At 37.4% G+C, this 14212-nt stretch overlaps 1 protein-coding gene across 1 annotated transcript in view; it reads right to left on the bottom strand.

Annotated features, from left to right (window-relative positions):
* Ets65A (DNA-binding protein D-ETS-3) overlaps nt 1-14212 on the bottom strand; it is an 81320-nt gene that overhangs the window by 66086 nt on the left and 1022 nt on the right. Inside the window, exons 2-3 of the mRNA XM_036372299.2 lie at nt 6150-6518; nt 5752-6089 (exon numbers count right to left, since the gene is read on the bottom strand). Coding sequence (XP_036228192.2) covers nt 5752-6089; nt 6150-6382 — 571 coding nt within the window. The 5' untranslated portion in view covers nt 6383-6518. The remainder of the gene's footprint in view (nt 1-5751; nt 6090-6149; nt 6519-14212) is intronic.

A 14212-nucleotide genomic window follows, 5' to 3' on the forward strand; every position in this document is an offset into this window, starting at 1 on the left:
TCGAAACAGTTTGAATTACTTCAGCTATCATGGTGAGATACGGTGTAAAGGTGCGAAAAGTTCACTAAATCTGTTACTCATAACCCTGGATGCAAAATATTTATAATAAAGAGTGATCCATTTCGAGGTTTATTTATTTTTGAAGATTATCTCTTTCAAATGTTTGCCGCGGCTACGTCGACTCGTTCGAGCATTTCGGCTGGTAACTGGCGAATTACACGCGTGATGTTTTGCGCCAAGACCTGAATCGAAGCGGGATTGTCCGCATAGACTTTTGATTTTACGTATTCCCACAGGAAAAAGTCTAAAGGTCACACGATCTTAGTGGCCAATCGAAAGGCCCAAAACGTGAAATTGTCCGCTCACCGAAGTGTTCTCTCAATAAATCCATTGATTGCTGTAATGTGTATATGTAAGTCTTTTTATGATGAAATATCTAACAATACTTAGCAAAAAAAAATATAACAACTTGACACGGCTCACGCTTAATCTGTCAAAAAAAGGCTATTGAAATAAGTCCCTCTACTCTGCTTGGATCACCCGTTACCTTCTACATAATCATAAATATTGTACTTAAATATTTTCTATGACAGCAATATCCACTTGTTGATTCAATCCGTTATATAAAATAAGGATTATACTTATTTATTTCTGAATTCATGAAATTTTGTCGGCAGACCGTAGATTGAGAAATGGTAAAAAACCTTTCGTACGGTAGGTGGCGTTTTGTTCTTCTACCAAGGCAATGCTCCAGTTGTATAGCTTGTTATACGATATTTGTTGGTATCACGTTGTACACTAGTACGCGACTCACCGTATTCGCCCGATTTTGATTCTAGCGATTATTTCTTATTCCACAGGCTCAAAAAGTATCTCACCGGCAAAATATTTCACTTAAGTGAGGAGGTCAAATACCTCGGCCTCACACTGGACTCCACCAGCATGGGCATCAAAAGCATCAACTTCGAAGCCTACATGCTAAGATTTGCCTGTCTCTGCTCATTGGTGAAGGGACGTCACTGGCCCTTCTTCCGATGAACGGCAATACCAAAAGGGTAAACTTCACAAAGAAGTTTAAAGCTACTCTCGGCAGCAAGACCGATTGGAACAATTACAAGCTCAACCTACTGAGGGATAGCATTATTCAGTAGTATACTTACAGCTCGAAAACCTCTCAACCGTCTTAAACTCAACCGGAAGTCTTGTATAGCATATAGAACGACCAAGCAGCCCATCGACCTGCAATCATGTGCACCTTATCTGGTTGCCGGATTAGAAAAGAGTAACCGGAAATGAATTGGCTGATGAACCTGCCCGCCCTACAGCTAGTTCTAGAATGGTGAAACCGGAACCTTGTATCTCCACGTGTTTTCATACCGTAGTCTCTTGTACAAACGGCCGTTTTTGTGACATGAAGCCGAAAACTCCTGAACACTTGATTCTAGAATGCACAGCAATCTGTAGACGCAGGTTTAAGGCCCTTGAATTCATATATCCGATTAGGTAGCATATCACCTGAATAGCGCCCAGAAAATTGTTGTGAGTAGGTGTGATAGAGGGGAGGGAATAAAGGATCTCAGGTCTCAGTGCAAACCTCAATTAAATTCTATTCGGTTCTGAGGAGGTCAGAATGGAAACTAACACCTATTTTGAAGAAGACCTGTAAGCTTCAAACTACCGAACCGGTATCGATATGTTAGAGGATTGTTACAACAAATACATTATTCTGTCTTTATTTTCGTTGCTATTCATTATTGATTAGAGAAAAATCTGAACTACTACGTATTAATTATAACGCAAATACTCATATATCATAGTAAAATATTTATAATATATATAATAATAAATATTCTTAATTTAAATCGAAGAGCAGCTCTTCCCCAATTAAAAATTCATAAGCTTTTCTGGTTAAAGAATTTCTTATACATACCCAAAAGTATAAGAATAAATCAGACAATGCGAGTATAGTTATAGTCGGTCGGTTCATATATGTTTATATAGTATGTGTGCATATGTGTGTTTAATGCGGGTGGCTGCATACGAAACAAAAATAGCAAAAACAGCAAAAAAATCCCATCTTCACAATTTCTGCAATTATTTTCACTGCGAAAGAAAAATAATGAGTTACGCATGAGAGATTCTTTTCAAGCAAGCCAAGCATAGCGCATCAACGCACACTGATACTTTTCACAAACGCATACACACACATATACACGCGCACAACACGCTTGTTAGCAAGCTTAAATTGTGGCATGAGATAACTTTGGTTTAACGACAACCAGGCCAACAAGCATGCCAACGACAACAACAACAGCAGTAATAACAATAATAATGATCATAAAAGTACACAAAAAGGATTCGCTGGCAGAGCACAATGCGTGCTGCACCCACACACGCGCATATGGAAAAAACACAAAGGTTAAACGCATATATGGCTGTATGTGTACTTATTTCTATGCCCATACCCTGTATCTTATATGTATATGTATATGATATTTTGCGCTTTTGTGGGCGAACTTTTTGTTATTTTCCAGCATATAAACTTCTTCGGGGCATCTTTAGGTACCGTGCGCCATCAAAGGGCCATGCAACAGCAAACCAACCAACAAACGAAATATGAGGCATAAAGGAAAGGTCGAAATGAAAATGCCACCATCGTTAAGCTTCGCCTGCGTACATATGTTTGTGTGCACAAATGTGTGTATATTGCGAATGAACCCTTTTCTCTACCCACTCGCACATTGGTTTGAACGCAGCGCGCCACCCTTGCAATTTGCAAAAATTATCATAAGAAACGAAACGGTAAGGAAATATTTACTAGCACCCAAGTAAAAGCATAATAAAGACGACCAGTGAAAGCCCGTATAGTCATCAGGGCGTGCACGCCACCACTTAGCTTATGCAAAAGTATGTAATATAAAGAGTACCGGCTGGCCATCTACATAACTTTGGCTTTCGACTGACAATTTTGGTCACATTTTTTACAGCGATTTTTATTATTTATTACCAAGCTGATAACTTTTCACTTCCACTTTGGGCTGACAGAATTTTTGGGCAGCGAGAAATAAGCATTTCGCCGAAATAACGCCGCGCACCTCGTCTTCGAAAAGGGCAACTGAGATCGCTAGCTGCTAACATGCCACTGCCGTGAAGCTGTTTTGCTTGTTTGAACGCCAAGAGCTTTCAGTTTTTGGACCCAACTCTCTTTTTATCATACCCATACCGTTACAGTGAACGACAAACGCTTTGCGTTATCCATTCACAATGGTATGCGTTGAAGAATTTACGAGCAATTTATTCAAATCAAAGCTCATCCATCTTTGCTTGACTGCTTGCGAGAATTCCTTTTATGCTTTTGTCACATAAATCGCTTTAATTATGATTTAATAGCCGTTGGTGGACATATTTGTAAGAGAGGCTCTTTCAATAGACGATTCATAATTATTTGACACAAGCCCGAACATAAAGTGAAATTAAATTTGAATTTACTTTTAAGAACTTTGTACACAGCGAAAATTCTATACCAAGCTTTCACTACCTATGCAGCTCAAAATAATTTCTGCTGAATCGCTTAATGGCAAAATGCAGTATATGGAGCTGTAGTCTAAGTCCTCAACTATGATTTTTCTAATGAATTTGATAGATTCTTTTTAAGGATCCATAGAAATTCATGACCACGACATTCGAATCTCAACATCAAAAGGATGTACCGCTAGGCTTAGAACCCACCCAGAAGAACTTTACGTTCAAATGGAGCAGACTCTGCAGTTCTAAATGTATTAAGATAGAGACCAGAGGCGGATACACTGGAGGATTTCGGGTTTGAAGCCCCCCTTGGGGCCCGGAAAAAGCAAAATTCGACATTATTTTCACTTATTTCTGGATTACATTTACTAAGCTTATGTTCTCAAGATAAAAAACGTACATTGAACGCGTTCATTTAACTTCCCCGTAATATTCATGACTAGAGAAGAAAAAATATATATATCAGAAAATTAATAGTATTAGTCTATATTTTCATCAACATTTGCTGTTCAAAAAATATCTTCCAATAACAGGTGAGTGGAATCGGATCATTTCCACGCCAAAAAAAAAGTCGTTAATTGTGACCCTAAAGAGTTCTATGACTAAGCTCCAAGTAAAGGTATAAAACTGTAATTTGGTACAAAGAATCCCAGTAAAGAAGGGCATATGTTGGCTAAAAACTTTTAAAAAGAGGGCGTGGCGCTGCCGCTTAATCGGTTTAATGCATACTTGTATATCTTACAAACTACTGCAGCTACATATATATATCATCCCAACATGCTCAGTACAAATCTTTCCGGCACCTTCTTAGATATTCCGAATAAAGACTACGTTAAACTTCACAACCTACGTGATACAGAATATATATAATATGTATATGTTCACTTAATTAGTTGAATTTATCGAGTGAAGTCGCTTGAAGTTTTCAACGCAAAGAAGATCTGTTCCTGTGCTACCATGTTGTTGTTTTAGAGTAGTAGACTCTCACTTAGGTATAACCAAACCTCAGATAGGCTTGTTGATGTGCAATTCTCGGAAAGATGTTGGTGTCGGGATACTACGCCGTAAAAATAAAAAAGTTGCGTAGTTGTAAAGCGGGCACTTAGTTTCCAGGCCACGGACCGTTAGTTTCAAAATAAAAAAATATGTAGTTGCAGAGAAATTCAGACATTACCAACGAACATTTTGTGGTGTTACGAATGCAACAGATGAAAAAAGTACAGACAGGAATAAACCTTTTGTTTACTATTTGCTGCCAAAATATATGAATTTTTTAAATAATAAAATAAAGAGGATACGCCAATTGTAGGTGATAAACCGCGAACTGTCACGCCCGAGACTCACACTCTCACCGCACATGGGAACTGTTGCCCCAGTGTGATGTCGTCGTATGAAACGGATGAAACCTGTAAGTCAAGCAATAAGGTACGCGAGGACACATGACCAAGTGATGGCTTGACCATTTTATTGCCGCCGCATATAATAGGTGTGTTGAATGGGGCGAAGGCAAAAACTGCTTCAAAATATTTTTGTGTGCATATGTGCATGAGGACATGCCTACAAGTAACCTCTCTCATACTTAAATCTTTTTTTTAGTATTTGTATTGCTACTTTTTTTATATCTCGGACGAGTTAAGTGATTTTGTTGCAAGTTAACTGTTTACGTGGTGCAATTTGTACAGCGCCACAAATAGAACCATCACACGATGTTCAGTGGCGAGTGAGAGTTTGTGTGGTTCGTCTCTGTAGGCTTTTTAAATGTGAAATGTCCGTGTTATTCGCGGTTTGCATGTTTGGCGCAAATTCATCACAAAAAATGTGGCAAAAAAAGTTGCAACGAGTATAATGATGTTTTTACACTTTTGGCAGTCAGTGTACGTACGACCTTCGAGTGGCCTCTTTATTGGCCAAAAACAAAAATGTAAGACAACACTATTTTTGAAAATACAAGTAAGTGAACTACAAGCATAACTTGTGGAAATTGAATTAGCAAATTATGATCCTGCAAATTCTCGAAACTACAAACATCCTTTCGGTAAAAATAATATTAGAGGGATATGCATATATTAAAGTTGTAGTTAAGTGAAATGTTTTACTTGCTCTCCTTTTATTAATGCTATTGAGGAAATGCACATCCTGTGTTTAGTAACTAAAATATTAAAATATCCTTACTATTATTTTATTTTATTTTTTTGAAAAAGTTTGATGTCTTCTTTGGCCACTTACCTCGCGACTTGCTCTCCACCACGCCGACCGCTTCAAGCGCGCCGGGTGTCAGTGGTGGCGGCGCACTGCTCGCGCTGATGACGCCATGCTGTGAGACGGGTGAACAACCGGTCACCGGTTGTAGGCTATCCAAACGATAGCGTTGCCCCGTGGTGGCCGATGAGACGGTGGTGATGCAATTGCCATTCAGCACTAAACTCGGCGCGCTCGCCACCGAATTGCCGCTGATGCCGCCGCTGTTGTGCACAATGCCGATGCAGTTGCCGCCATTTGTCGGTTGCACATTGGGCAATGTGTCGCCTAGCGTGTCGCTGAGCCGTTGCGTTGAATAAATGTCACTAAATCATATTAAAAAGAGTGTTAATATAACATTATTGTAGTTGTTTTATTTCTCTCACCTAAACGCACTGGAAGCTCCGAAAAAGCTGCTACGATCTTGCAATGCCGCCTTCGCTTTCTCAACACTTTGCTTCAACTGTTCGAACGTGGACTGATGAAAGCGATATGTGGACCAATCGGGTGAACACTGACCGAGCGTCAAACAATCTTCGGTCTTCACCTGGGCCAGTGTGGGCGGTGAGACACGCTTTAGATCGAGCGCGGTTTGATATGAACAGGAATTCTCATACATGACTGTGGCGTAAGTGTGCTCGAGTGGTATTTGCCTTTCGTACTGACAATGTTGCTGCAAATTGTCAGCGTGTTCGAGTTGTTGTTGGTGCGGCGTGTGCTGAGTTGGTGGCGGAACACCTGCTGTCCACTTGAGTCTAGGTAATGGGAAAGAATTAGTATTACTATTTGTCAACTAAAAGTAATTGATAAAAACTGGCTTAGCACTTTAGCTTCGTTCGATTGAATAACTGCACCTTGAACAGGCTATATTGTGTTTGCCCCCAAGGTTTGAAAGATCTATAAAAACGATATATAAGTAAGCTGAGTCGAATTAGTCATGTCCGTCTATTGGGATATCAATGCGAAATTTTTCACATGTCCGTTTCTCCCCAAGAAGCTGCTTATTTGTCGGAACTACCGATATTGGCTTACTGTAGATTATATATAATATATGTAGCTGTCATTCAAATTTACCGATCTAAATCAAGTTTTTTACGGTTTTTTTTTTATTTCTGAAGGGTATTATAGCTTTGGTGAAACTGAAGTTAACGTGAAATTCGCCTATTGTTCTCCTCAAGAACTGATAGCGTTCAAAAAAATGAAAGCCTGCAATATTGCGTATTGAGACTAGACATCGTTCTACTTAATACGTTATACAGAGCCTAACCTCACAAGGTTTTTGAAAGAATGGTTTTCATGTCTTATCTACACAAAAAACTAAAGATATTGAACAGATTTTTCAAATTAAAACCAAAGAAAATTTCCTAATTAAGTAAATTTGTATATATTGTTCGCCGCTGTTTTTTTTTAGAAATGCGTCATCCCTCTATAAATTTATTAGCAATAAAAATTGGCTCGATATTTTTTTCTTTTAGAACCCAATTAAATATTGTTATAAACGTAGAATAGTGTTCTCACCTCATCACACATTCAAAAGTCATAGGGCCACTTAAATTGTGAGCAAAAAATAAAACACAAATACTCATTTAATTTAATTTATTACTAGAGAAACAAAAAAAACTATCTTTTTTAAACATGAAAGTTCGCCAGGACCTTTGGTTCACAAACATAATTTCTCGAGAATAAATTTTCATACGTAATTGTCTGAATTTCAAATTATGACTGCAATTATTGCGAAATTTAAACTGCAACTTTAATTGCCAGCGTTTGCACTGGATTGCAATTCTGCGAGAATGAATACACAGATAAATCACAAATGTACTTGTATTTGATAAATGGCCCCCATGTATGTATGTATAGTGTATGCGTATACTCATACATTTTCTCATTCAAGTGCATAACTATAACGCCATTATTCATAACTGCGTGTACCTTTACAGATATAATTAACAGTAATTTTCGTGCTATACTCCCCCATAGTAAATAAGGTATTCCTATAGGTATATGCCAAGCTATATTTGCAAATAATTATGTAGCAGCTATTAAATGTAGCAGAGATAAATAGGCTTCCCACTAAAAAGATATACATACAAAGTTATACATATATGATTGTATATAAGAGATATATGTAGTTATTTAAAGGCTGGCAAGAAAAAGTTATAAGTGGAGTAAACTTAAAGCACTCGACTGTTTCATAGCGAGTTCGCAAAGCAAATAGTTGCTTCACATTAAATTTATTTTAAAAAAAACGAATGTAAAAATAGAATATATAGAAAATTCACAAGCAATTTTGAGTAACTACAGTGGCCACCATAGCAAAGAAGAAAAGCTATTGGAAAATGATGACACCTGGAATATATTAATTAAAAAGTAAGGAAGTTCGGGTGTAACCGAACATGTTATACTCTTACAATACTGAAAGTCCGGGAAATGCCTTCAGGTGCTGGCAAAACTTTACATCAAACTAAGGAAAGCATCGCCGCGATTCATTTAAGGATGGATAATACAGTGTTATTAGAAAAAGATTATTTCTAAATTTCATTAAGTTGTTGACCGATAGATGCAGAACAAAGTAAACCGGAGGTTCGAAAATATTCATGTTAGGTACATGGGTGCTAAGGAAGTGTGGACCTGCTTTTACTCATTTTTGGCACATGTTATAGTGCGTTTTCGACAAGGTTTGGACGTTAAATACCTTGAGGGCACTATCTGTGCAAAGCTTTATATATGATAACTTCATTGGTGTTTGATATGTATACTGTAAAGTAAAAGAATTTAAAGCAATTTAAAATTTGTTATATTGGAATTAGAGGTGGATGTCATCCATTTCGCCCATTTTAGCAGAGTCTAATAGGAATATTTGGATAACCTCACACACCAAATTTGATTGAAATCGGTCGAGTAGTTTCTGTGATATAGGATTTTACCCAAAAGTGGGCGGCGCCACGCTCCTTGTCCAATCTTCACACTATCCGTTCACACTATCCGTACATATTACAGTTTTGTATCGTTTTGTGAGCGTGGCAATGGTCCGAATCCGCCCATTTGCAATACCAACCTTCCTTGGGAGCCAGGGAATATGTGTACTAAGTTTCATCAAGAGATCTCAATTTGTACTCAAGTTATCGCTTGCACGGACGGACGGGCGGAGGGACAGACAGTCAACCGGTTTTTAACTCCTCGCGTCTCTTGCAACTCCATCCTGATTATTTATATATGGTATATAACCCTATATCTATCTCGATTAGTTTAGGTGAACAAAACTAATATCCTCTATAGCAACATGTTGCAAGAGTATAAAACCAAACAGAAAACGTTATCATCGGTTGTCCAGAAGCTATAATATCCTTTATAAATACAAAAGATTCCTTAGAAGAACTTGATTTGGATCGATCAGTTTGTATGGCAGCAATACCTATGTTATACATAGTGGTCTGAACAATTTCTTCGGAGATTATACCGTTGTTTTAGACAATAATCCTTTCCAAATTTCTTGAAGATATCTCGCCAAACGGAAAAATTGATTCCGATCTTTCAGTTTGCATGACAGCTATATGCTATAGTGTTCCGATATCGTTCCGACAAATGAGCAGCTTCCTGAGGAAGCTGAGAAGAATGTGTGCCAAATTTCAGATCGATGTCTCTAAAACTGAAGGACTAGTTCGCGTATATACAGACAGACGGACATGGCTAAATCAATTCAGCTCGTCATGCTGATCAGTTATGTATGGTATATATTTTATAGGGTCTTCGACGTTTCCTTCTGGGGGTTAAAAATTTCGTAGTACACTTAATATACCTTGTTCATGGTACAATAATAAAAGGCTTCTCCTAAAACTCATCTAGCTTATAACTCGAGTTTAAAAATATTAACATATATTTAAAATATTAACATATTTAGTTATGCATAGTTGCATAGAATGAGTAAATTCAAATTTAGAGACCCCTATTAAGCAGTGCGCTGAACATAACCTGGTCAGAACTATTTCTTATTCTTTGGTACCATTTAAATAAGGCTGGATACAAAAAGAATGTCGGTGTATGGATGTCTTACGAGTTACGCAAGCAACCCTCATGGATCGAATTATCTTCTGCAAATCGTTGCTGAATGGCAACAAAATCGATGAATTTCTGAAGCGGCTGGTTACTGGTGATGAAAAGTGTGGCACTCACGACAACGTTAAGCGAAAACGGTAGTGGTCGAATCGCAGTGAACCGATGCAAACGGTAGCCAAACGAGGATTGATGACAACGAAGGTTTTGCTATGTGCTTTATGAGATTGGCAGGAATCATCTGCTATGAGCTCCTCCCCTATGACCTCTTGAGGGTGGCATTTTAAAACTACCTTTAAAAAACTATAGACCTTATGTATGTGAAATAAAACAAAGATAAAATTAGAAGTAAACCACACTGCAAAATGCATAGATAGGAGAGTGTTTAAATTTTAAGGCCACTAACATTTTCTACAGGCCACATTAAACAACATTAAACCTCTCGTATACCATACTTGTACTAATACCTGCATCACAATGCACGTTCTAACGATTCACGGCTCATATTTTGGTTAACTGTCAGCTGTCGTGGCGCACTAAAATAATTATTTGTTTCTTCGCTGCCACTATGTATTGTTGTTGCATATTTTGCATTGTTATTGTTCTTGCTGCATAAATTATGCGTATAATTTATGGGCTTTCCGAATTTACGGCATAACTATAATGCGTAGGTGAATGCTTTATCCTGTTTGTGAGGTGGATCCACTTTAACTACGCTATAACCCGATGTATATACATACATATATACGAAAATACACTTTACGAACAAACATACTATTTGCGAAGTGGCACAGCAACATTATTACATTTGAATTTACACAATGCTTCGATAGATAGTTATTTACAATGTGCATATCAGCTCTGGAATATTTACATATCCATGTACATAAATACATTTGTGCCCCTCATATTTCGCGCGCAACTATTTGAGCGTAAATTTCTATTTCAGCTGGTCAATGTAACCGAAACACCCACCACCCATCTTTACTGCACCTCTCGTAAAATGCAATGCGAAAACTGGTCTTCTGAATGGCTTTGCAAACTCACATAACCTCACATATTACTCGAGTTCGAGACAATAGCAGATGCAATGCGTTCAACGGGTATCTTGTATCCGCTGTGTGCTTTTCATGAAGGGCTTAACGTTTTGGCTTCCCTATGTGGATAGATTTCGCAAACATATTATTTGTGCGCTTGTATTTACGATTGGGAGTTTGTGGGTCTGTCGACGAAATTGTTGTTTCAATGTTTTGTTGTTGTTTATATTCAAATTTGCTTGTCCTCGAGATATCATCGGATGTTGGTAGTAGTTTGATTTATGCCTCCAAAATTTATACACCAACCAAATGTATATGAGCTAAGCGATTATTCTCGAAATTGGCTAATAAACGTCTGTGTAAAATATGCTTAGAAGCGCTTCTAATTATGGCATAACTAAACAAACATCAAACATTTTGAAAGAAATTATTGTAATGTCACACTAATAAAACACTCGTTAGCTTTAGCTGTATGGCAACAAGATTAGAACTTCGTTTTAAGATCTGTAGCTAATATCTTACTCAATAGCCTATTATTTCAGGGCGTCCCGGACTGACACAAAAAAACGTTTTCACGTATTTTGATACAAATTTTTATTATCAGCTTCAAAATAGGCTCCTAAGTCAACGCTTAATCCAATTTCCATCAAAAATTCATGAATGAATTGCTTCACGTAGACGACTCAAAACCAAGCCATTAACCGTTGGACCCTGTGAAACAAATGATGCATCTAATGTATGTAGGGTCCTCAGCTACATTGCCAAACATCGCGCATGTGACATCTACTAAACGTTGTTTTTGCAAAAGATTAATTTATTTTTGTACGAGTCAAGCATTGTCAATGTCACTTCATACCCAAAATATTAACCAAAATGGTTCAGTCGATCCATAAGAGATGTTAGATCATCTGCTATCTCTTTAATGCCAACACGATGATTTTCAAGCTTGGTTGTTTTAACTTTTTCGATGTTATCATCCTTAACAGAAATGGATATACGAGTCGCATAAGGAAAGTTTTTGAGCCACTAAAATACTTGTGATTGCGATAACGTAGACACACTTTTGCATAATTTTCAACGATTCCATAGCAATGAATCCACCGAAAAAACAAAATATCAAGCAAAATCGTTGTATAGCTTTTTTTTCAATGGTAAAAATCGCCAGCCAACCAACTGAATCACCGCTTTGCGCGCGCTCTTTAATGGACCGGTCCGGATCAAGTTTCGTCGTATGAAATATCTATCATAGATTAATGTAAAAACTCGCCCGAATCGCAGTAGAATATTAAAGCTATTAAATAGATTTACTCAATGCTTAGCTTTTTCTTTGTGAGAAAATATAGAGCAACCTAACTTACAATGAGTTCAGGAATATGATACTTTTTATAGACTACTCTAACTCTAAAGCACTAATGTCACGTTTACGCATTGTATGATAACACAATTTTCAATAGACCTATCGATAACAACTTTACAATGCAATAACAACAATGTGAAAAAGTTATATTTACCAACAACCAGCAAAACAACAAACTTTCTATGCAAAATGAAGTATTTGACATTATAATAAACGGCCAACACACGCCTTTGCCATCCCACATACCTCACCCCCCACTCAGATATGTGAGTGTATGCCATGGAAAGTCAAAGCGAGCATGTATCATCAGCCAATACCAGCAAACATTGAAAGCGTTTGAGATGTTGGAGGGTAGTCAATACCGTCGCTGCAAAACGGTCATACGACAGCTAATGTGTTTGGCTGCTATCGCCGTTCGCACCGGAAGCTGCTGGCGGATGGCTTAGCGCGTGTTGCGTAACGAGATGTCGGCGATGCAAGGCACTGCTACTGGCTGCTTGGGCGGCTGCTAAGACGGTGGTTATGTTTCTACATAATTATCACTTTTTTCATCAACTCCACGGCGTTCGAAAAGCCAACCTCCAATTCGTACTTTGGCACACATACACATTCACCTTCCAACCCTCGGCTCCGGCGTCTATTTAATCAGTGCACTTTATTTTTAATTAACAACGACGCTTCGGTGCCAGCGCCTTAATGGTTTTTGATCTCAGTTTTATGACACTTAAAAAGAGGTCGTGTGCCAAGCAGCCAAGAAGTGGGTGGTAGCGTAAACAAATTATGAGATTATTTGTATTCATATCAGATTACTGTGAATTATATGGTTAATTTTAAAGAGCTGCTTATATCTACAATATATTATATAATACTTGGGAAATATGTGTATAGTATGGGAGTGCAGTTTTTATTGTTATTGAAACGAATTTAAAATATTGTTCAATATTATAGATTTTGTAAACTGCTTTCTAAAAATGGAAATGATACTCCTTTGGCTCAATTTATTTCCAGTACTCAATGTATTTTCAAGAAGATAGATGTTAGTTTTTATCCAGCGCTGACTTTATAACTAACATCTGTCGACTGAAATTATATATGTAATATCTAAGAAACAACATGCAAGTCATGAATGCTTACTGAGATTTATCAGACAATGGATTCGTGCGATACTCAACTTAAAACCGATTGAAGACTTAGGTTGGCAATACCCTTAGCCAACATTATTAGAACTTCGTTTCTAATTTTACTTGAAAAATCTTTTCACGAAATCCATCAGACTTGCGGTTCTTTTATTGTTATTGTTATTTTTAGTGCCGCTATCAATGTCAAAATCGTTGAAAAATACTGGCGTATAAGGAAAGTAAGTGTCTAATTATTATTATTCGAAAACGGTAAAGATGCAGACTCTAAAACTTCAAAGAGAAGAAAATGTTTTAATAAAATTAGATTTTATTTTTAAAACCACTGTCATCGATTGCGGCACCACGATATCTTGGTGTCATTTGAACTTTTTCTGCAAAATACGTGTTACCCACAACAATTCGTTTCAAACAACCATTTTCTTGAGATCTGAGAACAGTAAAAAATGAATTCGATGGATGCATAGCGTATTTTGTGCCCAATCAATTAAATTTATTTATTACTTATACTTATTTGTGGCACACTAAATCGGTCGGTTGTGCTTTCGCTGACCCCAATTTTCATGATCGATTAGCCCAAGGTATTTAGTTGATATCTTTAGAGAATCTCACAATTAACGTAATTTTATGTACAGCCAAAGTTATTTCGCGAATGTGGCTTGGGTCCCTTATAGTTTCTTTGAAATGAATCTCCAGTTGGGGTTCATCGTCTTCTATGTTCAAATGGTTTGTAGGAGATTTATCAAAAGACTTATGAACGCTTTCACGAGATGATGTTGATCGATACACCTTTGGGTATCAGCAATATTTTAGTTATCGAATATATTTCATTAGCATATCAAATTCGTCTCCATCAATTTTTTTCT

Source organism: Bactrocera oleae, chromosome 6 (assembly GCF_042242935.1).
Source record: "Bactrocera oleae isolate idBacOlea1 chromosome 6, idBacOlea1, whole genome shotgun sequence".
Classification (NCBI taxonomy): domain Eukaryota; kingdom Metazoa; phylum Arthropoda; class Insecta; order Diptera; family Tephritidae; genus Bactrocera; species Bactrocera oleae.